The following is a 23,318-nucleotide window of genomic DNA, read 5'->3' as shown; positions in this document are numbered from 1 at the left end:
TTTGGAGGGGCTGCTGGCATAGGTGTTGTTAGAGCAGTTCTTTTGCTGCTCCTGGTGGCTGATCCACCTTGTACTGACACATCTTGGAACAGCTGGCACTGACAGTCACTCTTGAGAGTGTCTGGTCCAACACCCCCCATCCTCAAAGCAGAGTGAGCTACAGCAGGGTGCTAAGGGCTGTGTCCAGCTGGGATTGAAGATCTCTCAGGATGGAAACTCCACATCTCTGGTCAACATGTGCGAGTGTCTAGTCACCCTTACAGTACACTTTTTTTTCCCTTATTTTTAAATGAAATTTCCTCTGTTTCAGTTTGTGCCCATTGCTACTTGTTCTGTCACTAGCCGTGCTGACTCACTGCTGAGGAACAAAAAAAGGGGAAAATAAAGGTGGCATGTGGACAAAACCACTTCCAAGTGGTGTTGTGTTGGCTTAATTGAACTGAAGACAGGGAAATACCAAACATTTACGGTAGAATGCATGCTTTTTCCAGTACAGTGACATCTTTTTCATCAGAATTACTTGAGTCATGTATGTGAGTCTCCCCTGAGATCACCACTTGTAATTGCCAGTGGCGATTACAAATTTATGTTGCTTAGGAATTAGTTACACAGTTTTTACAGTACCTGTGAGATTTTATGTAAGTTTCCATCCGTTTGCATTCCTCAGCTTTCAAAGACTGATGTAGGATTCCTTCTGTGATAGAGCTGCATTAATTTCTGTTTCAGGTTCTAAGTTTGAACTTTTTTTTTTCCCTTTCTTTTTTTTTTCTTTTTCTCTCTCTTTTTTTTTTTTTTTTTTTTTTTTTTCGCTTGGGAAACCTTGTGCTTGTCCTGAATAGTAGAAAATGTTCTAATTATCTGGTTCATAATGTTGTGTTTTTAAATGCCTGGCTATGTTAACTACTTATGAATTCTGTTAACGGATGCTGAAATCTTAGTACAGTTGGAGGGCCCTTTTTTGTTTTGTTCCTGTAAAAGCTTTCAGTATTGAGTTTCACACCACAGGGAAAGATTCACCATGGTCTCAGAGTCTGTCTAGCACAGAGCACTGTGCTGTAGTTCTCCTCACAGCTGTTGTTGTTCTTCTTCCTGCAGTGGAAAAGTAGCATGGATGAAATCACAAAAAATTGAGTCTCATAGAAGTATCTTCCAGGTAAATGTGTGTCTAGAAAAGCCCTGCAAGCTAAAACTGCTCAGAGATTACATGAGATTTTTAAAGTTTTCTGATTGTTATTTGAACTTTCTCCAAACCAGGAAAACTGCTTGTTCTTTCTTGTCTGATTTTGCAAAAACACAGGAGTAGTCTTTTATCAACAGCTTCCTTTAATGCATCTGAAAATGCCTTTGTTTTGTTTGTACATTCTCATTGCATTGCACTCCTTGGACCAGAATATTTGGAAAAAGCATCAAAAATAGATTTTTTTTTCAATATTTGTGACTTCTTTTTTTGGAATGAATAAGAAACAATGCAAAACCATTGTTGCAGCAGTGCTGTGGCTGCTTAGGAAAAAATCAAGAAGTACAAAAGTTCACAGGAATTAAGAAAAATGAAGACAAAAGGTAGTCAAGCTACTCAAATATGTAGCAAAAAGAACACTTTAGGTTTTGTTTCAGTTCTGGGCAAAAGTTCAAATAAGATTGCTTTATTTGAATGAATGGCTCCTTTTTATATCTCTTTTTCACAAACGCACACTCACCCCCCACACCCACCCACCCATGCATGTTTATCTTCACCAAGGATATCTACAGCCTAGGAGCAGCTCTGTGTATTAGCTGTTTACACAGCCCCACTACTGCAACCTGTGAATTCCCCAAGGTGTTTTCTTTATGGGTAGCTGAACACATGTTCTCCAAGTGACTCACAGCCATTCTCAGTTGTTCTCTTCCTGGGGATACTATACCTCCCCAGTGCTTCTTCACTTGTGTGACGTAGGTATGCCTCCTTGCTTCACATGGGTACTGTTTTAGCCCTTCACATTTATTTACTTAAGACGTTAGGGCTATATGCCGTCACCAGTATGGATGATATTCCACTTCAGGGATCAGAAAAATCTTTATACATAATGCCTTTTTTTTCCCTCCATAAATGAATGATGAGGTCAAATAGGAATGGTTTTCCTATTTCCAAGTAGATTTTTGTGCTGCCCCCAAAACCCATTTTATCCTAACTCCTTCTCTGTATCCTACCTAAAAATCAGAATTGCCTTTTTAAACAAGTGTCCCTCATTCACCCTTCTTTTTGCCCTCTGCCCTGCTTTGTCCCTTTTAACACTGTTCATGCTGCCAGAGTCAGAAACCAGGAAGAACTGACACTTCCAGTATGGAAATGAAAAGCTGGATCTAGCAAAATGAGATTAGTCTTATTTCTCTGAGATTTTTTAAAAACAAAAGGAGGAGTTGGGATTTTTTCTGTTTTGCATTATTCTGTTTGATTTTTGGAGCTTCCTAAAGAAAGCAGTGGTGGGAGTGAGGAAAGTAATGAGTCCTTCATCATGAAGTAAAATGGACAAAGTAACTGTTTAGGAACAATTACTAGTTTTAGATTAGTTTTATTCTTAGCATTAAAGGTTAATACCACTGTTATTTCTTTAACTGCATGGTATAGCTGTATGCCCTGGGGCACAAAGTGGAATAATGCACATGGAAGAAGTATTCGTAAAAAGTCCTGCAGGCATCCCTGACGGATTACAGAGCATTTGTCATGACTTCTTCCTGGCACTTTGGCCAGCTCATCTGACTGGGGTCCTCCTGCCTCCACCCGCTCTTCTCTTTCTTGTCCACTCTGAATATTGAATGTGTAATAATACAGAGCTGGCATGGATAAGAACTTGGAACTGAACCTTTTTTTCTCATATTTGTTTTGTATTTTAAACACATCTTCCCCATGGATTTCTCCATCACTTTAGTGAGTAACACTAGTGCCCCTAAATTAGTCTCCAGCCGCATCATGAAGACTTAACCCTCTATGGCACTTTTAGGTACGAGAAATTTTAACTTTGTTTCTGGTCAGAAAACATGGTGAGGAATGTAAACTTGGAGAGAAAAACTCTTAAAATCAGTGAGTTGAGTTACAAGAGCCTTCTGTTTCAGCTGGCAGTGCTCAGACACATGAGCTGGTGGCCATGGCTGAAACCTGGGATGGCTAAGGGCTTTCGAGAATGTTTTGCGGCCTAGTCTCTGTATGTTTGTGCTGTTTAAAAAAGTTGCACTGCTGTGATTTGCAGCAATAGGCAGCAGCAGGAATGTACCTCACAGAAATACTCCTTTTTCCACACTGATGTCTGAACCAGAATTTCTTGGCTTCAGTTAGTTTATGTAGAGAGGACCATTGTAGTGTTCCCTTCTGCATTCTCTGGAGCTGCACTGTTACCTGCCCTTTCCCTACGACATGTGGAGATGAGTGCTAAAAGCAGCCTGTGTTTTAAGTCCTCAGCTGGCTCTGATTGCAGTTGTTTATTTTTTGAGTATCTCTCACACCATAGCTACCTGAGCATCAAACTAAATGGGCAGCCAACTTCTGTGTTTGTGTCTACACCAGTAAATATTTCTGACCAGAGCCCTCCTCTTGGGAGATTCCTGAGAGCTCTCACAGCCCTCAATCACTTCAGAGACTAGTAGATAGTGTCCTGCTACATTTCTCTCTTTCTGTGCTTCTGAGTGCCAGCTTGCTGGCTAAGCAGGTTGTAGCTGCTTCTCGTGGTGTCTGAAACTTGTGATTTGCAGCTGCTCTTGCATTGGCCTCTGCCTGCATGCTCCAGGCAAATATCAATGCAGGCTCTGCTACTGCCATCTGAAGAATCCATGCAACCTGCCACTGATACAGTTAACCCCAAGGGCTCTGTGGGGGCAGGTTGTGAGACAGCCAAATGGCACAGAGGATGTGAGTTTGAGTGACACAAATATTAAGCAGGAAGTCATCACCTCTGGCACGTGAAGGTTTTGGGCTGCAAAGGTATTCTGCATAAATGTGTCTGTGCACTTGCTTTGTGTTTATGTGGTCTCTTAGGCATGCATTTTTGGCCCCTGTTGGAGGCAGGGCAATAGAAGTTCATTTGGTTGGACTGACATGGCTGTTCTTGCGTTCTTAGTTATATTTGTCTCACCCAGGCAGGTTGGCAAGGGAAAAAAACTTTCCTTATCTCTGTCTCTTAAGCATCCTGTTGGTCTCGTGAAGTAAAGTATATAGTAGGTACACCTGACTTTATTTTGGCAAAGGTATAGTTTGGAATTTCTTAGACTTGATTTAGGGTAAAATCCCCTTGTACTTAACCAGAAGATCTAGCATGAGTGAGAGGAACTGGAGGAAACATTTTTTCTTTCTGTTCTTGGAAAAGCAGCCTGTACCTGAGTCTTGCACATGGCATATGCCACAGGGCAGGTGGGATGCACAAGAGGAGCACAATAGCAAATAGCAACCCACAGAGAAAATGAGGAGCATTTGTTCCTTCAGGCTGTTGGACCATGCTCTCCTGAGGCTACTTGCGAAAGTTTGAATCCCCTGTTTTTTCCCTGTGGTGCGTTAAGACAGCTCCTGAGCTTAGGTCAGAGTCTGTGTGTTCCTGCAAGACGCGCATAGCCTGGAAGCATCAGTGGCATGGTTCTGGCCCCAAAATACCAAATTCATATGAGGAGTTGATATTCCCGAGAGAAGTACAGGACTGTCTTATTCTGCCTTCCAGTACCTTCCTTCTCCAGCAGCAATCCAGAGCACACTGATGTTGCCTGTGGCACTCTGGGCTCACAGCCTTACCCTCTGGTGCCAAAGGGAGAGGAATTTCTACCATGTGTTTGCAGTCATTTATGCAATTGGCTGACCCATCTGTGTACTTTCAAAAATGTTCATGCCACAATATACATTCATTATTAATCACAATGACATTGCCTAGCATTTAAGTGCTTAGATACAACAATGATGGTAACTTTTGCAAACCTTGATTTGCTCCCAGAAGGCAAGACAACACTTTTGCTAAGTACAAGCTATGCTTCCACAAACAGGTGCTTTCATGGCGTAAGTCTGAGCACTGTTCTCACTGACCACTACATGTACGAAAATGTGGTTTTTTTTATGTGCACTACTGCATACACCAACTGGCAATGGAACAGCAATCTCCTATTTTGTGCACACTAAATTCATTCCTGTCATTTATTACTTGCCTTTTAACTACAAGGCATAGAGCTTCTGAGAATTTCCTAGTACCTCTTCCAGCTGTCCTAACCTTCAAGTTTAGTTAAAATTAGATATTTCAAAGTCAGCTAGTTGCATACCCTATGTTTTTCCAAGCCATTCCATTGCAGCTGACTACTGATAACCTTTCTCCTCTGTCACAGTACTGAAAAATCCTTCAGGATAGTGAGCAATGTTGTGGAAATGCTTCATTTTAAATGTTTTCTTTCAGTTCAACAACTTGGTCACTAGTTTGTTTTGTTTTAGTGCAAGGGGAAAAAAAAAGAAACCTCAGTGTTACAGTGGAGACTTCAGAGTTTATTGTTTTTTACTGTCACCTAGTCAAAGAGCTGTCTTGTTAATGTTTAAAACTGAAGTCCTGTCCTTGTTCTTTTTTTAGGGGGGGAGGGGGTGGACTCAGTGAAGGAGGAGAGGAAATGGGCTGCACAGAATGCATGATTGGTATCTAAAGATGTTGGTATGCTGACAGCATCCTTCTTTAAAAAAAAAAAAAAAAAAAAGGTCAGTGAGCCTGGCTCTTTTTTACACAATGACCCCATTATACTAGCCTGCCAGTAACTGAATGTAGATGGGAATTGGGCTCATTTATATTGATGGGGGTTAGTATTTCTTTAGGGAGAGAAGTGCAGCAGGCAGAGGTCCTGCGGTTGGCTGTGTCAGCTTCCATGTGCATCTAGGAAAGTATCTTTGTAGTAACATGGGAAACTAAATCCTCCCAGAGAATAGGTGGAACTTAATCTTGGCCTTTAGCTCCTCAATTAACCTTGGCACTGTAACACACTGGGCTCTGGATGAGGGAGGCATCTTAGAGTGGTTCTGAAATAGCTTATTAAATCAGGGATAAAATATCAATGTTATGCTGGAGCACTGCTTCCAGCCAACATGGCAGAACTGACAAAGGAAGTAATAGGAAAGAGACCTAGCTAATAAGGTCTCTACTGAACCTGCTCTGGACAAGATATGGACCGGGACCAACTCTCCTTCTTGAGCCTTGGCTACAAAACAGTTATGGAGGAGGGAGTTTGAGGAATGGAAGTTTCAGAGGGTGCCCTCCACTGCACTTCAGTTGTGCCTGGCTGCGTTGGCTCGTGTGTGTAGAAAGTATAAAAGGTACAGCAAAGGTATTTTGCTGATGCCAGTGAGAAAACTTCAAGTGTCTAGTGGTAAGTATGAACACAGGTAGTAGCCTGAACTGATGAATCCTTTTTATACATACTGAGGCATCCATGTATATTCATGTTCGTGTTCATATATGCCTACACATTCCTAGTTTGGTATATAACCTGTCAGCTAGACACACATAAATTTCTTCCTAAATGTGGCTGAAGATAATTTTCTGCTTTCTTTAACAGAAGTTTACGGTGTTTGAATATTTTTTTGCTTCCAGTATACTCATAGGTTAGTCACTTAAAACACAAATACATCAAATTTTGAAATAACTCAGGGCTTCACTGCCCAAGATTCACCTTTTAAAATGTAGTCGTATGTCTGACACATTTCTGTTGTTTCATTTAATTAAAAAGGCTGCTAATCTTGATAAACATATCTAAAATGTTAAAGATGGAAAAACAAAGTGAATTAGAATGAATTTTGCATAAATTTGCATAACTCCTGCAGCCAAACTGAACAGATTTGTTTTACCTTTTCTGCAAAATAACGTTTTGAAGTTCTCTGTGTATATTTTAGTCTGTCTTCAGCAGAAGTACAGTTGGTTGGAGGTTCTTTGTACTAGCATCACCTTGACCATTAATTTTATGAAAATAATTACATTTTCTTCTTTATGAGACTTACTGTAAGGAATTCAAGGCTTGTTTTATAAAGAAATTCAAGGGTTGTTTTATAAAGAAATACAATGTGTGGCAGAACAAATCAGAACAAATAGCTCATGCAAAACTCCTAGCACAGAAGGTGAATGATATGTTAGGTAAGGCTAGCAAGAAATGCAGTTATGGATCAGGACTACCCTAGAGTAAGGTCCTCAATCCAGACCAGGAAGATTGTTGCCAGAGGGCTGATAAACCACGCAAACAGACTAGCTGAACCTTCTGCAGTTCCTACACTGAGATCAATGAGAAATATAGGTAGTAGTCTGAGGGACAGAGGAAATTATTAAAAAAAAGAAAAAGAAAAAGAAAGGCAAGATCAAAGCCTATCTTCTTGAAGTGAGAAATGATAGAGAAGAGCAGAGGAGGAGCTGAAAACAGGCGTAAGGGAATCTAGGAGGGGAGATCTCTGGGGCAAGTGAGAAGACTAGAAATGCTGAGCAGATAGTATGTTTCTTAAACTGGTAGGGGAAAAAAAGAACAGTTTGTTTAGTTAACATTGTAGTATAACCAAGGGAAAACAAGCAGAGAAGTGAAAAATCACAACCTTTTTCATTTTCATACTAGAAGGATTGATTATATCCTGAGTAGAAAGAAGAGGGGGAAAGGATTAACATGGGTGTCAGAAGTTGTGGGAAAGTTGTAAAGACTGAAGAAGCAGTATTTAATTATGATGCAGAAAGTGGGACTAACTTCCATTGTCAGGAAAAATGGCAGAAATGGGTAGTGTGAGTTCTTGTCCATCTGGAAGGTTGTGGGTGTTCTCAACCTGGCTTTGCAAGGGTGGCCTGTGACATCATTGAGAGGGAATAAAAAAGGTGGGAAAGTGGATGCAGAAAGAAAAGAACTGATAATCCTATCCAATGAAAGGAAGAGAAAAGGCAGTAAAGGGGGAGAATAGAGACCTGTGGAGAGTATCATCTCTGATGAGTTCTCAGTCAGAGAAAGGGCAGAGGATGTGTCCTATCACAACAGTGTAAGAGCTTGTTCCAGGTCAGGTTAGTATTGGGAATGCATCCTTTACAGGTATCTTGCAAAGGCTACCAAACCTAGTTCAGTCACAGTAACTGTCCAGCTGGTGCCAGAAGCTTTTCTGAGCTCTGTAGCACCACAGTGAAAGCCTGGCAAGCTGGATTTTCTCCCCTCTCAAACTGCTGCCAACCTGAAATCAAGATCTAGCAATTAGTGAAATTGTATGGCTGAGAGGTTGGTTTGTTAATTGGAAACGTGATACCTGAAGGTATGTATGTTTCAGAATAATATCATGGGACCAGGGGAAAAGAGCTGTCCTTCTATTGGGGCAGATGTCCTGCTCCTTAGCTAACAGTGTCTTGCAGTCAGCTGTCTTCTGCTCTGCCCCACTGTGTGTCCATGTGATCATGAATTCCTGCACACTTTAAAGAAGACAAAACAAAACAAAACATTAAACCTCAGTTTGAGATGAACTGGGCCCAGACCAGTGGCACTGAAAATTGGACAGGCAGGGCCAAGAAATAAGTTTTCTCATGTCACAGCCACTGCAGGTAAGATGAGAAAGATTATTCTGCAAAACTCTCTAAACAGTACAGTGGCAGTCTGCCTGGCCCCTAGCCAGGACACCTCTGTTGGCAAAGGCTTACTTAATCTGACCTGTGCTACTCCCATGTGGTCACAAGATCAGATGTGAACACATCAAAGAATACAGTAACAAATTCAGTCAGTGGCCAGGCTTTCTCTGGATATTTCAGGCAATACAGTGACTTTTAGGGTGTGCAAGTAAAATCACAACTGAAGTTTGCAAGTAAAATCACAACTACATTGTTGTAGCCTGGCTGCCACATTCTATTGCTTTTTCAGCATGGGAAGCACCATAGTTGGAAACAGAAGCACCAGGTTATTGCAGAATAACCATTGTGATCAACTTCTCACACTTGTAGCATACATGGAGGAGAATGAGAATTTTGCCCTTGGTCTGTACATTGCAGACTAATGTGTAGAATGGTATGCAATTGTTTTCTAAAAAATCATTAGAGGTCTACTCTGATGTTAAGTGACTCTGGAAGTTATAGCCAAGATTGTGAACTTTTTTTGACAAGGGACCATCTCACTGCATTTTATTCCTCCTTGATTTTTTATTAAGTCTATGCCCGAGCCATGGGACTGAACACGACTGTGTAACCAACAGTTGGAAGGTTTGTGGTGTTTTTGAAATGTAAAGGGAATAAGATTCTGTTTTTATCAGAAAGAATTAATTCTTAGGTCCTAAAGACCAGTGGATATGGCATTTGTATTCTGGCCAATTCATGATACTGAAACATGTCATTTTTCATTGCCTATATTTTTATAGATCAGACAATGGTAGGGGGAAAACATAAACTGAACAATTCTCTGTCTGCATAGCACCATGTAATTTCTGGTGTAAAACTGTCCATTGCCAGATTCTTGCTAAAATTGTTGTGTGGTCACACTGCAATTTTGTAGCAAGACTGAAGATACATGGGTTTCTGGTTTTGTTATAGTGTAGGTTTTCACATTTTCTTTTGATCTGTATAGTCTGTCATTGCAATCCACAGTTTATGTCTTTCTCTCCTTCTTAAATGAGTGTCCTTATTCCCCAGCTCACCTGTTCTTTACCTGTAAACTTTTAATCTTTTTTGGATGTTTGTTCATTAGCATAAAAAAATATAAATTTCCATTGTGAGCAGACCTGTTATATTTCAGAGTTTAGGGCAAAGCATATAATCTGCTTTTGACTGTGATTTTGCAATACTGAAGTTTTAGTGACCTATATATTTTGTATAAGGCAATTGTTAACATTTTATTTTACAACAGTAATCATTAAGTATTGATGTTTCAGTATTACGCTAGTGGGTTTTGCTATCCTATTACTATAGAAGATACCTGACTTTAATACTGGTAGTAGTAATTCTCAGCTTTTGAAAATGCTCCAATATTGTTCTTGAAAAAGAGGGTATTAGATGGTTAAAGTTAAGGAAGATATCTGATCTCTAGAAAGCGTAAATGCTGGTAATTAAGTGGGCAGCTAAAAGAGAAACTAATCACATGGACATTTTGAAACCAGCCCACTTCCTACACCCACGAGCTCACTGTCTTAAATGGCACTAGGCACTCCTCTGTGCAGATACAACCTATAGACTTCTGCCAGTGCATTGCTGCATGGCAGTGGGGAAGGAAGTTGTTGCATTTATTCCTTCCTATGTTGGGTGGTAAACAGAAAAATCTTTTCATCTTTGGACCTTGTTTGTGTACCTACCTCTGCTGAGTACCTATCTCTGAGAAAATGTCTATAATCAATGATCATTAAGTTGTTTGGTGGCTCTCTTCAAGTTCTCTTTGCTCGATCACATTAAAAAATTTCTTGGCTTAATATTTTTCCAGACTCTTAACATGGTAGATTTGTTGAATAAAGGCTTTTTGAAATCAAAAAAGCAGTTCTGTAACCTTAATAACAGAAGTTATTACTTCTCTGAAGAAGTACATCAATAGATAGAGAGTGATTTGCGGTAGGACTGCTAGTTGAGCCAAGAAGGAAAGAGGAGGCTTCCCCTGCGTTGCAGTAAGTAGCTGGACCTACCCAAATGAAAGATGATGGAGATAACTTGTAGGAAAGGAGGCCTTAGCAGAAAAATCACACAGTGTATTGAGGTGGAAATAGTCAGAAGGAGGACGTAGTGAAAATTTTTATCTTCTCTGTTAGGTTTATGTGGCAAGGTTTTGATAGCGGCGGGCTGCAGGGGTGGTCTCTGTGCGAAGAATACAGCAGCTGCCCCATGTCAGATAAGGGCTGGTTTCAGCTGGCTCCAAAAGGAACCAACCTCTGGCCAGAGCCAAGCCAATAAGCAATGTTGTTTGCACCTCTGTGAGAGCAGATTTAAGAAAGGGGAAAAAAAAAAACAAAACCTGCTGCATAACAGCAGCTGAGAGAGTCAGGCATCCGAAACAGCCCTGCAGCCCCCAAGGTCAGTGCAGCAGGAGGGCAGGAGGTGCTCCAGGCATGTAGCAGCAGTTCCCCTGCAGCCTGTGGAGAGGCCCCTGGTGGAGCAAGCTGTCCCCCTGCAGCCCATGGGTCCCACACGGAGCAGATCTCCACGCTGCAGCCCCCCCGTGGAGGAGCCCCCGGTGGAGCAGGTGGAGGTGGCCTGGAGGAGGCTGCGGCCCATGGAGAGCCCCCGCAGGAGCAGGCCCCGGGCCGGAGCTGCAGCCCGTGGAGAGGAGCCCACGCAGGATCAGTTTGCTCCTGATGGATGGACCATAAAGTTGCAAGGATTTTTCCTGCCATATAAATCACTATTTTTCATGTAATATTATTCCATTCTATTGTGTGGAGAACATTTAAAAAACAAAGCAAAACAAAACCAAAACCAACACCTTTTTTAAGGGCCATATGGATATTCCTTATAAAAAGTGGGCTCAAATGCCTTTCAATTCTAGGAAAGATCCAAAGACTGAATAATCCTATTCTACATCAGTGGGTACTGAGGAAAGCGTAGGTAGTGGCACTGGCAATCAATAGCATTTTTTGGTTGCTCACAGTAATAAACATAATACAAATACACACACATATATGTATACATATAAAACATACGTAGCATATGTTATACAGCACACATAGTGTAACATACAGAAAAAAAGGACACCTTCTGAGTTGTTGTCTGGATGTATTTCGTATTGTCTGTAATGAATTTGCAGTTTCTCTTTATGAATAGTTTGTAAATGCTCTATTTTTGAGGATGCCTAAAGAAAGATTTACTTGGATATGTAAAAAACTGGAATTAGGAGCATGCAGTGGGTGTTCATTAATGATTCAGGATGGTTGGTTTCAGTTTTTCCTCCTTCCTTTCACAAGGCAAAATCTGATCAATACTTTCCTTTCAAGGTCATAACTGCTGCTTGGTCTCTGTCCTTCTTATAACCCTTCCCCAGCCATATGAGTGTTCTGGAGGATTTAATTACTAGTGTAATCGAGGTTGTCATCAATAACTCTTAGCATTGTCAAGCTCAGACATAAAGCCGTATTATTACAGGAGAGGGCTCAGCTCTGATGAAAGTACAGGGGAGCTGTGCTGATGAATAGCTTTGGGTCACACCGGTTGGCAGTCATGAATGATGCTTTTCCCTTCTCTTCTTGTCCACAGTAACCCTATGGTTGTGTTATGGACAGGAAAGTATGTACATCTGTGAAACAATGGTATAACTTATTTCAGGTATTTGATTCTGCAAGATTTGCAAAATTGGGCTGAGTTTGAGAAAATAATGTTTCTCTTTATGTGAGGGGAAGGGTGCTTCCACTACATTGGTGATATCCTTCGTAATGTATTTTGGCAATTTGTTTTCCAGAACAACGTGTGAAAAGTATGTTTAAAAACATATTATTAGTTCATTATTTTTTTTCTTCTTTAGAAAATGGTTCAGTGTAGACTAAATAGACCTACTGAGTAACTAACCTCACATCCTAAAGTGATGTTGTAAATCCTGAGGGGAGTCCCAGGTTCATTATTTTAATTGCAAGAAAGGCCACAGTGTTCCTCTAATGGGGGGTGGAAAGCTTTCTCCCTGTAACATACCTTGCCTGTTTAAAAAAATACCATAAACAGTCACCCACAAATACAGCAGAATATCTTAATTGTACTTTTGTTTGAAATCTCATTAGAGCTTTCTGAATAGGCTGCTAAAATACGGATTTGATACTTTGTCAAGAGGCAAGCAGGGCTGCCTATCCTTATATACTTCAGTTTGCAGGTAGACATCATATTGCTAAACATTATCTGCTTTTTAAAAAATAAATTCTGTGGTGTGAAAGTGATATTTAAGATCTGTTGACTTGATCAGAATGAGCTGGATGTATCTGTAGTAGTACAGTGTACTACTACAGTGTACTGTACCACTACAAATACATCCAGCTCATTCTGGTAACTGCACAGATGTTAATGAATGTGAAGATCCCACAACCTGCATCAGTGGCACTAATGCTGGTAGTTACATCTGTGAGTGTCCTCCAGATTTTGAGCTGAATCCTACCTGCGTTGGCTGTATTGATACACGATCTGGCAACTGTTACCTGGACATTAAAACTCATGGAGATAATGGTGGCACTTTCTGCAGCAACAAGATTGGAGTAGATGTTTCTAAGGCCTTCTGTTGCTGCTCTCTGGACCAAAAAAGTTGGTCCAGTATAATTTTTATGTTGGCTGAAAAATAGCAGATAAAATGTAAGGCATCATCTCTTCAATCTTCAGCTTTTTAGGAAAATCTAGACAGGGTAAAGGTCTGCAGTCAAGAGACAACTCCTGAGGTATCATAATAATTTCGGGAGTGAGCTCCTAGAGGTCAACTGTATTGTAAAACATTATGAACGCAATTAATCATACTTGTTGAACACAATGTTTCCAAATTTGCTGTGTGTTGTAATCCCTAATCAGTCAAAGAATGTACATAGTTCATTTTACTCATTCTACTGACATCGTATTTAATGTCGCTCAAATCAGTTTTATACATACCCTATTGATTTTATGCTGTTCATAAAATGCTGGTAATAGAAAATCTATTTCTATTGCATTTTTGTGTGGGACTAGTAACTTAAAGTTAATATAATTTCCAAGGAGAAAGCTGTTCAGTGACTCATGTGAAGCATGTTGGAAGGTATTTCTGTATACATGCATATATAATTGTGCAACTACACAAATTTTCAAGCAATATAATTTAAATGGATGATTAAAATTGAGTCCTGCCATTTGGCTGGTGATTCCTTTTTTTTTAATTTATTTATTTTATTTTTGTATGTCTGTCCCTGCATTGAATTCATAACATATGTCCAGGTCTACTGGCTGCAGATGTGTAGTCTTTGCATATGAAATACATGTTTTCATGTTGCAAAGAATACTTAGCACAGGTATCTGAAAAATTGGGACAGAAAGGCTTGAATTTTGAGCTACCAATGACTATAACAGACAGAGAACACCTGTTATGCTGAATTATAGGAACAGAAAGAGAAATCCAGGTCCTCTGGCACTACAGACCTGAGAGAAACTTTAGGCAATGCAAGTTGGTTAGACATTAATTTCAGTGCTAGGAGTAGGGCCAGGTACTAAACAAGTTGGTGATAGATCTTTTGAGAATTCTTTAATGCAGTGAATTACTGACTTGGCTATTAATGAATCAGATTAGTTCTGCATATGATCCCCAGCTCAAGCAAAAGCCCCAGTGGAAAACCATAAAATGTAAGCAAAAATGTGATCTATGCAATATGACTAAGGATTGACCCTTGACTTCAGTAGGAGCTATCTGAATGTTATGTTCATTTTTGCAGACCAGAGATATGCACCAAGAAGAATATGGCCAGTGACTGAGGAATATGTCCTCGCTACTGATCATAATGCATGATACTATAGTGCTTTTATACATATTTTTAAGCTATGCAGTTTTCTAATGCTCTAAAACACATGCACAAGCTGTGTCAAGTAGAATCCATTCCAAAAAAATACCAGTTAATAGTGACAGTCCTTCTCATTGTATAGACCATTAACAGTGAAAAATGTGAATGGGGAACAGCTAGAAGTATCATGCAGTGGATATTTTGCTGCAGAGTAGGATGGAAAATAATGCAATTGGTGAAGAAATGTGAATATAAAATATAGTAGAATTGGCAATTGCAAACCAAGCCCTTGACAATTGCATTAATGGTAATGCATTCCATTCCAGTTCATGGTGAAGTAAAAGGAGTTGGTCTGGTAGATCAAATATGGCTTTCGTTGCAAGACTGCGACAATGAAGGTGAGATGATAAAGCTATTTAGACTCCTAATCTATAAACGTCAAAGACTATATTGTTTCTACATACACCTAGTGAATTTACAGAATTATTTCTTCTTAGAACAGATGTGATTGTAAAATACTGCAGTTGTTCTGAGTTTAATTTTCAGGATATATATGCCCTGTATTTATATAATCTATACATTTTTGGTGTACAAAATATACATGAAGTCAAAATTGTAAAGAATTATTGATGAATCGTTAGTTCTGAATTCCTTCTGAATTTGGGAAATTCTTTTTGTTTAAATGCCAGGATTTTTAACAGGCCTTGAAAAAGGTTTTATTCTATTGAAATATTTGATAAATTGGGATGGATTAAATAGTAGGATGAGAATGTGACTTGCTGTCTTTTTTCATTATCATTATTTTTCATTTTCATTTCTTATGTTCATTAGAAATACATTTTGAAGTAGAGCTTGATAAGAATCCATTTGGTGTAAGCAAACCCAGCTTCTATATCTGGGGAAAAGGCCGAAATACCACGTTTAAGACTAGTGTCTTTAGATGAGTGGTTTTTTTTTTTTTTTTTTTTTTTTAGTTTGCTAACATGTTTTCAATCATCGTCTTCTTTTCCAGTCCAGACAAGAATAAAATCACAAGAGCTCTCAAGTAGCTGTTAATACGTTTTTCAGAGATAATGTCAAAAACTGTTTTCTGTTCCATCAGTATTGGTTCATGGCACCAAGCCTAAATAATTAGAACAGGCCAAATACCAAGATTTTGTGTCCTCCATTAACAAAATTGGTACGACTATTTTGAAAGTTAATTAACTGGTTGCAATACAAGTGCATTTCACGTAACTGACTCACCCCTTCCATTCCATTGTACTTCAGGTAATCAGAAATAATTCAATTCTGTATTATCTGTTACGTAGTCTCCCTGGAAAGTAGGTATAGTATGTAGTTTGTGTGTACTGTATAATTTCGTCACGTCTGTGGCAAAGTACAGCAGCATTTGAGACTATGAATGTGCCATCAAAGCAAATAGGACGAGGGTATTCTTTCGCCCAGAGGGAAAGGTGTACATAATGCTCATATATTTAAGAGTCTTTTCTCCATACTCCCTCAAAAAGGTGGCCTCATCCATACTCTGTATTGTCAATAATTCCTGATCCATGCTTTGAACCATAGTGGGACATTGACTAGGAGAGTTCTATTTATCTTAGGCCAAAAAGGTGCTGTAATTAAGTATAGATGAAATAATTGTGGCTAAAAAAGAAGATACACACTAAAAGAAGATTTTAGGCCTTTTGTTATTTTTCTTATTTACAAACATAGATATGTCCTGAGCAAGTTTTTGGCTTGTAACTGCTGTTTGGATCTTTTTTTTTTGTGTTGGCTCCCCATCTGAATTCACTTGATTACTCTGTTCTAGTGGAGTCAGTTGTGTTCTAATTTATACCAGCCTTTCCCTACAAAATTTATGATAGAAATACCTCTTGGAGTGGGTTTCTTTGGTTGGGTAGCAGGACACAAGGCTGGTCCACATGTGCAGAAAGACTGATTTTGTTGCTGTTTCCACAGCTTGGAAAGTTAGGTTCATGGCGCATCAGCGGTAGCAGATAAATAGGATCCAAAAAGGATATATAGCATGTATAGCACGATGTGTAGCGAATGTGGATGAGAAACCCAACAGGTCCAGTTGCAGGAACAGAACATCAAAAAAAGACAGTCTTATTCACTTACTTGCTAATAGACTCTGCTGGCAGTTAAGGCAATAAGGTACCATTATAGACTCATGTCTAATTTATTTCATGTTAACTAAGTTTATAATTACATTGTATCAGTTAGTAAAGCTGTTTACTTTCTCCCATACAAAAGTGGCTGAGTCTTCAGATGGGGCTTTTTTGCTTTACTTTAGGTGCAATTAGCCTGGTAAATACAGTAAGTATTTAATTCTGTCAGAAAGGTGCCAGAGGTAGTATTTATAAATACAAAGAGTAGGAGCTTCCCTTTTTCCCCAAGACAATCTTGCAGTACCATTCTCCCCTTTGTTCTTTGTTGCATCTTGTGAAGAGTGCTCCTTTGAATGGAGACCCATTTTGTGCCCATGTAAAGCTGAGAACAGAACAAAGCAAACAAAGGACAAACAGGTGTAAGAACACATTATTTTCACTTTGGTTCCAAGCAACCGTTCTTCAGGAGGCTCGGACTGCTTTATGTAGTACTGAGCTGTGCAGTGTTTTTCCTTTAAAATACTCTCCACCTTCAGTGTCTGGGAGGAACTGTCCTGAACAGTCCTGTGACCTGAACAGTCACAGACAAGCAGCGTCCTTAAGTGTGATTCCAACTTAATGCGGTACCTGTGGAGACAGGAAAGTTCCTGTAGCATTATAAGTGGTGCAGGACCTTAATGTATATGCTTGAGAAATGTGTGCCAGACTTTGGGATGGCTTTTCTGGGCTATAAATACAGACTGAGGTTCACAAGGAACAGTCCTGTATGTTATCCTTCTCTGCCCTCAAAGCCCCTGTGATGCTTGGAGGAGGACAAATGTGCATAAGGTTCAGTGGAAAACGACTGTCAGTTTGTCTCCTCCCTGCCCTGTAGCATAAGGATTTGTGATAAGAGTTAAAGATATTTGTTTTCTCCTTGTGGGAACTGTGTCTTCATTTTTCTACCAGGAGAGGATTTGTGGGGTGGAATTCTTGAACCAAGGTTGTATCAAAGCGTGGCAGTAATCTCTTGCCCTGAGGCCTTCAGGTCTGCAAGGGATGAAGGAAGAAAAGATGCACAGAAATGATGTAGAAGTGTTCGTGAAGCAAAACAATGACTAGGCTAGCTAGAATTTGGCTGTTTGCTCTCAGTCCATTATCCTAATCATTGACCGTGCTACTTCTCAATAGCATTTGCACAGATCAGATTTTATAAGGAAGATCATTAACTGCCTCATGGAAGTTCCTGAATGGTAATAAATGTAAGGAGAGATAGTTGAGATTAATGGAGTAAAAGAAAGAGAACTGTTTTACTAGATGCAGCCAGTGATTAGCATATATGTCTTGTAAGAAGCATTCAGACTTCAGTCTCAAGCTAAAATATCATAGAAAGGAAACTGGAGAATTGTTCAATAACAACTCTGAGGCCTGTAATGATCAAAGAAGTTGAAATTATTGTAAGGCAACAGTAAGCAAAATAATCCCGTTATAAATGAATATACATGATAGAGTTCCGTAACTCTTACTGTACTAGAATAAGCAACATTTTTCCCTTATTCTATATATAACCTGCCTTGCCAGTTTAAGTCAAAAGGCCGTGTAGTGAAAATGTGGAATATCTATTTATCCTTGGAATTATGCAAACTTAAGTGATGGTAGAGTTGGCTTCAGTATTCAGGTAGAGTCAGACAATGGTTTTGAAGTTGACTGATTCTGTTTTTCAAAGGGGTAAGACATCATTATGTTGTGTCCTTCATGTTCTCTGATCTTTCTTTTTTGTGGCTGTACACTGACACTTGTCAAAAGTGCATCTGTGTAGTAGCATTTCTGTATTTTATATGCATACCAATGAGTATATTAAACAGAAATGCAGGGGATGTCATAACATAAACAGCCTTTTTTCTTAACAGCTTTGACTTTTCAAGTACTTGCAGGAAGCTTGGAGAAAATGTTCCTTGATGTATTGATTGATCTCTCAGGCATGCAGTGTTTCGTGCAAATGAAGTGTAAAATAACCTACAGACATCTATGTTTTAAAACATGTGCAGATAGTAATTGTTACGCCCTTTCCTGAGAAGTGGGTTTCTATTAATGTGCATTTTCTGAGGTTCTTTGGGGAGCTGCTGTTTCTGCAGAGTTTTTGAGTCTGAAAGGTTGCTTATTCACATTCTCTTTTTAGTTTAACCTGCACCTGAATTAAAAGCTGAGCAAAATAAATGCACTGACTAGCTCTGAGCACTGGTGTTTTGAGCCTCAGGTTTTAATGTCCGTGACTGTCACTAATCAATAGCAAGCAAAGCAACCACAGCATCAGAAGCAGAGATGTAAAAGGAGATGCCTGTTAGATATTGTGCTGGAAGACATAAGGGTAATGATTCTCTTTGAGAAAGATGCAGTATTTTCTTCTTAAGAGTGCTGACTGCAAATGTTTCATTTTCTACTGGCTGCTTGGAAAATAAGCACACCTTCCAATGTATCATACAAGGAAATAAAATAAAAATTCCAATTCAGATAAAGGGAAAAACAGATTAAAATATTAACTGATCCTTGTTGGCAATGTAGAAGAATCTTAGCCCCAAATATTTTTGGGCTCTAAAATTTGGAGTAGACAAGTCAAGTTTTACCATCTCTTGGTCCTAACTCATTTCACACAGAACAGCTTTATAGGGTCCTTTAGTAAAGTACATATAATTCTGTTTGACCCCCTTACTCATTTTATGAACTTGTAGATTAATTAAGTAGATTAATTAAGTAGATTGAATGCTGCCTACAACACTAATGTTAATGGCTCCAATTTTATTAAGCCCATTTAAAAATCTTATACAGGTGGCAGCATCCATAAAATGACAAACTATATATCCTTATCTGTGGAGCATAAATTGTAGATTTATGTAGATTTACATTGTAGAAAAGCTAGTGATAGAGGAAAAGAAATCTTTTCATAACATTGTAGTTATTTGAAGAATTACAAAGGAGAGCAAACACTCTTTAAGTTTTGGTTTACTATAAATATTCCTGATGTTAATATGATATATTGATATATCGGTGAGGCCGCACCTCGAGTACTGTGTTCAGTTTTGGGCCCCTCACTACAAGAAGGTCATCGAGGTGCTCGAGCATGTCCAGAGAAGGGCAAAAAAGATGGTGAGGGGTCTGGAGAACAAGTCTTATGAAGAGCAGCTGAGGGAGCTGGGATTGTTCAGCCTGGAGAAGAGGAGGCTCAGGGGCGACCGTATCGGTCTCTATAGGTACCTTAAAGGAGGCTGTAGTGAGGTGGGGATTGATCTATTCTCTCATGTGCCCAGTGATAGGATGAGGGGGAATGGTCTAAAGTTGTGCCAGGGGAGATTTATGTTGGATATTAGGAAAAACTTCTTTTCCGAAAGGGTTGTTAGGCATTGGAATAGGTTGCCCAGGGAAGTGGTTGAGTCACTATCCCTGGAGATCTTCAAAAGACGTTTAGATTTAAAGCTTAGTGATATGGTTTAGTGGAGGACTTGTTAGTGTTAGGTCAGAGGTTGGACTAGGTGATCTTGGAGGTCTCTTCCAACCTAGATGATTCTGTGATTCTGTGATTATTGCATACTGACTTCCTATTTTTGTAAGCAGACAGAGTAAGAGTGTCAAGACTCTTTATCTTGACGTACAACTTCATGGGGTAGGCTGATTAATCTCTTCTGGTCCTGGTTTTGCCAATTATTAAGTAAAATAAGTCACTGGAAAATATTACCTGGAAAAAAGTACTAATGTGAGATTGAGATCCTCATTTTCTGGAATTCCTGGCCCTCTAGTAAGATAGAGTGTGTCCCTCTCTGTATGTTTAGCTTTTAGGTTTTCCTTTGTTTGTCTTCTATTCACGCTTTTATCTTTAGGTAAAAAGAATAATAGATAGGTACATCATTACAGCTCTTAATGATGTAAGTGAAAAGTACTATTTTAGTGTCTCATGGAGTAAAAGCGGTGTTTAGAAATAAAGAAAAAGTTGTGTTATACATTTATGTTACAGCTGTGCTCTGAAACACAAGGTAGTATTGAGCGTAGTGCATACAAAATTCTGAAGGAAAAGTATGGATTTCTTCAAAGTATTTTATCTTCTGCTGCTGCACAGGCATTACTCTAATGAGGCAAGACTATTCTTCTCTGTGCAATAAACATTCTACAGAAATCTCTCCAGAAGCCTTTCCTTGTTTTCCAATAAAAATGAGGTGACATTTTGTCCTCATTTTGCCACTGCATTTACCTCGCGGCTGTTTGAAGCAGTGGCTCGGATCCAAGAAAGCAAATAAGACTAGGAATTAATTATTTCATTTAATTTTCTATTTGAAATCAGAAACTGACATACTTGATAAGAACACCTTTTTAGGTAATCCAGCTACATCCTCTCTTTACTTTCTTATTTACACTCAGCAATTTGAGTTTTCTCCCTATAAATCACTGTTCATTTTAAAAGACCAGAGATATATGTCATGTTATTCTTGATTGCCTCCAAGATGGGAAAAGTAAAAGTAATAGATTTTTTTTTCAAAATACTCTGTTTGGATCAAAGCCTCAGGTAACATTCTGCTTCGGATAAACCATATGTACTTGGTGAAGAGAGTAATTGTAACAAAACATAGGAACTTTTAATTGAACAACTTTTCTTTCACTTGTGCCTTCCCTTGAGCACCTGGGTTTACATATGTGATCTCTGAATTTATGCAACTCCAGATATTTATAGGCATATTTGGAGAGTGGGATATGAGTAAATGAAACTTGGTTGTAAATTCAGGTAAGTCATCATTACAGGAAACTTTTATTTACTCTGGCAGAGTTTAGATCAAGTTTGTAATGATCAAGAAAGTTTGCCTGCAGACCTCCAATTTATGTACAGCTTATCAGAATGTATCTTTTCATATCCAATTAGAGTACAAAGAATCTTAGGCAACTAAAATTTATACTATTGCTTTGTGGAGAAATTCAAAAAAGACCATGTCATAACATTTTTTTTCCGACTGATGTAGGTGAAGGCTTGTAGAGAACATGACCTGTGACATGATCAAGGTTTTTCAGGGCAGGTAGAAATTGAGCTGATGGATGTGTGACTATCTCCATAACAGTGATATTCCCAAATTTGACAGTGAAGTGCGTTAGATATTTTGATGCCATTAACTTCTCAAATTGTGTGCTGGTTAAAGGAGGAAGAAGTGGTTTCTTTGCATATAAAAAGCAAGGTGTTTATGACTGGTTCTTCTTTCAGAATGAGTTGAGTATGTATAAATATATGGATTTTTTGCTGTTATGCTTTTCTTTTTGTGAACCATGTGATTTTTAGTATAATGAATAGAAAAGCTAAAACCAAATGGTCTTAAAGGCGTTTTATCCAGCTCTCAATGAGAGTAAACTCTTAGGAAGTTACAGACCAGCTAGCATCTGAGTGACATATTTACAAAGCTCATGAGATAGTTGGCTGTCATACTTCCAGAAAGCAAATTGTGGGATAAAAAATATATTAAAAAATCCTTATTGTTGGCTCAGCTGGATCTATATTAATAACATAAACCATGCTACCCTTTATTTAGCACATGCTCTTGGGGGAGAGCAATTAAATTTTGTGTCCCCAAAATAGTATATTGCAAAATCACTGTTTGTTTTAGGACTAATAATGAATACAAATTTGTTTTAAGACTAATAATGAATTCAGAACTCTCTGAATGGTAATCTGATATTGAACTAAAGTATCAGTGTGTTATGCTTTAAACTACTTTGTATTTTCTTCATTATGTTCGAGAGAGAGACAGATACATAATGTTCCCTTAAAGGATGAATGAAGTTCTGTCACTCTTTGTACAGGGAAGATGGATAGCTTTTTTCTCTTTTCCACTTTTGAGTTTTTTTATTTTTATTCTTCTGTGTACTTTCCTCTGCAACTCTGAGTGGCAGCTTACATAACAACAGTGTTTTTTAACACTAATATTAAACTCAGAATCCAGTGCCCCGACAGCAACTCAAGCCAAAATCAGGCTTTGCCTCAACCTAACAGACTCCTTTGAACTCTGAGAAGCCAGATGAGAGGCTGACAGTTAGGACACAGCAAATCATCTTCTAAATACCCACTGCCCATAATATTTTGCTTCTGTTAGCTCAATTACTCCAAATAGTCAGAGAGACAGTGTACAAATTAAGTCCATATTGCCTGCTGCTTAATGGGTTTGTAGCTTTTTTACTTCCCCTGGAACCATTTTTGAAGCACTCCTGCTCAATTTCCACATTTTTTTTGTTGTTGTTGTTTTTCCCCGGTCCTTTTTCTTTGCTATATTTCACTTGTGTCCTGTCAGAACCACTACCCCAACCCCCAAATTCTGTATTTCTGTGTTCTTTTCTTTTCTACACACTTCACCTTTTTGCTTTCTGTCTTTCAGTGGATTAAGTCAATACCGTTTCCTCCCCTCCCCCTCCCCCTCCCCCTCCCCCTCCCCCTCCCCCTCCCCCTCCCCCTTCCCCTTCCCCTTCCCCTTCCCCTTCCCCTTCCCCTTCCCGTTTCCTTTATTTTTTTTTTCTACACCAAAATGAAAGCCTGAAACTTTAGTTCAGTTTCCTTAGATTGTTTCATTACACCCTAAAGAAGATTTTTTTTTTTTTTGGTCAGGGACAGGGAACATGTAAGAAACGTGAAAGAAATAGAAGAGCCAGATATATAAAATTGGAAGAATACTTTTGTTTTTAGAGGGTTTCGGTTGGGGCACTTGAAAGGAATTCAACTGGTCTCCTACGTCTTGGACACATGTCCTAGACACTTAGAACAAATGTGGTAACTCTGTGTGTTTGTAAATTTTGCCTTGGTTTCCATTGGATAACATTCATTGCATTTG

General features: G+C 39.0%; 1 protein-coding gene across 2 annotated transcripts in view; it reads left to right on the top strand.

Moving 5' to 3' along the window:
- NTRK2 (neurotrophic receptor tyrosine kinase 2) overlaps positions 1–23,318 on the top strand; it is a 202,575-nt gene that overhangs the window by 65,938 nt on the left and 113,319 nt on the right. The window contains exon 12 of one of the 2 annotated variants that reach the window (XM_083818798.1): positions 14,707–14,778. The exons of the other annotated variant lie outside the window; for it this stretch is intronic. Coding sequence (XP_083674924.1) covers positions 14,707–14,778 — 72 coding nt within the window. The remainder of the gene's footprint in view (positions 1–14,706; positions 14,779–23,318) is intronic. 2 annotated transcript variants of the gene reach the window in all.

The sequence above is a fragment of the Anser anser genome, assembly GCF_964211835.1.
Source record: "Anser anser genome assembly, chromosome: Z".
Classification (NCBI taxonomy): Eukaryota; Metazoa; Chordata; class Aves; order Anseriformes; family Anatidae; genus Anser; species Anser anser.
The sequence above is the reverse complement of the archived record's forward strand: the minus strand, read 5'-3'. Positions and strand labels throughout refer to the sequence as shown.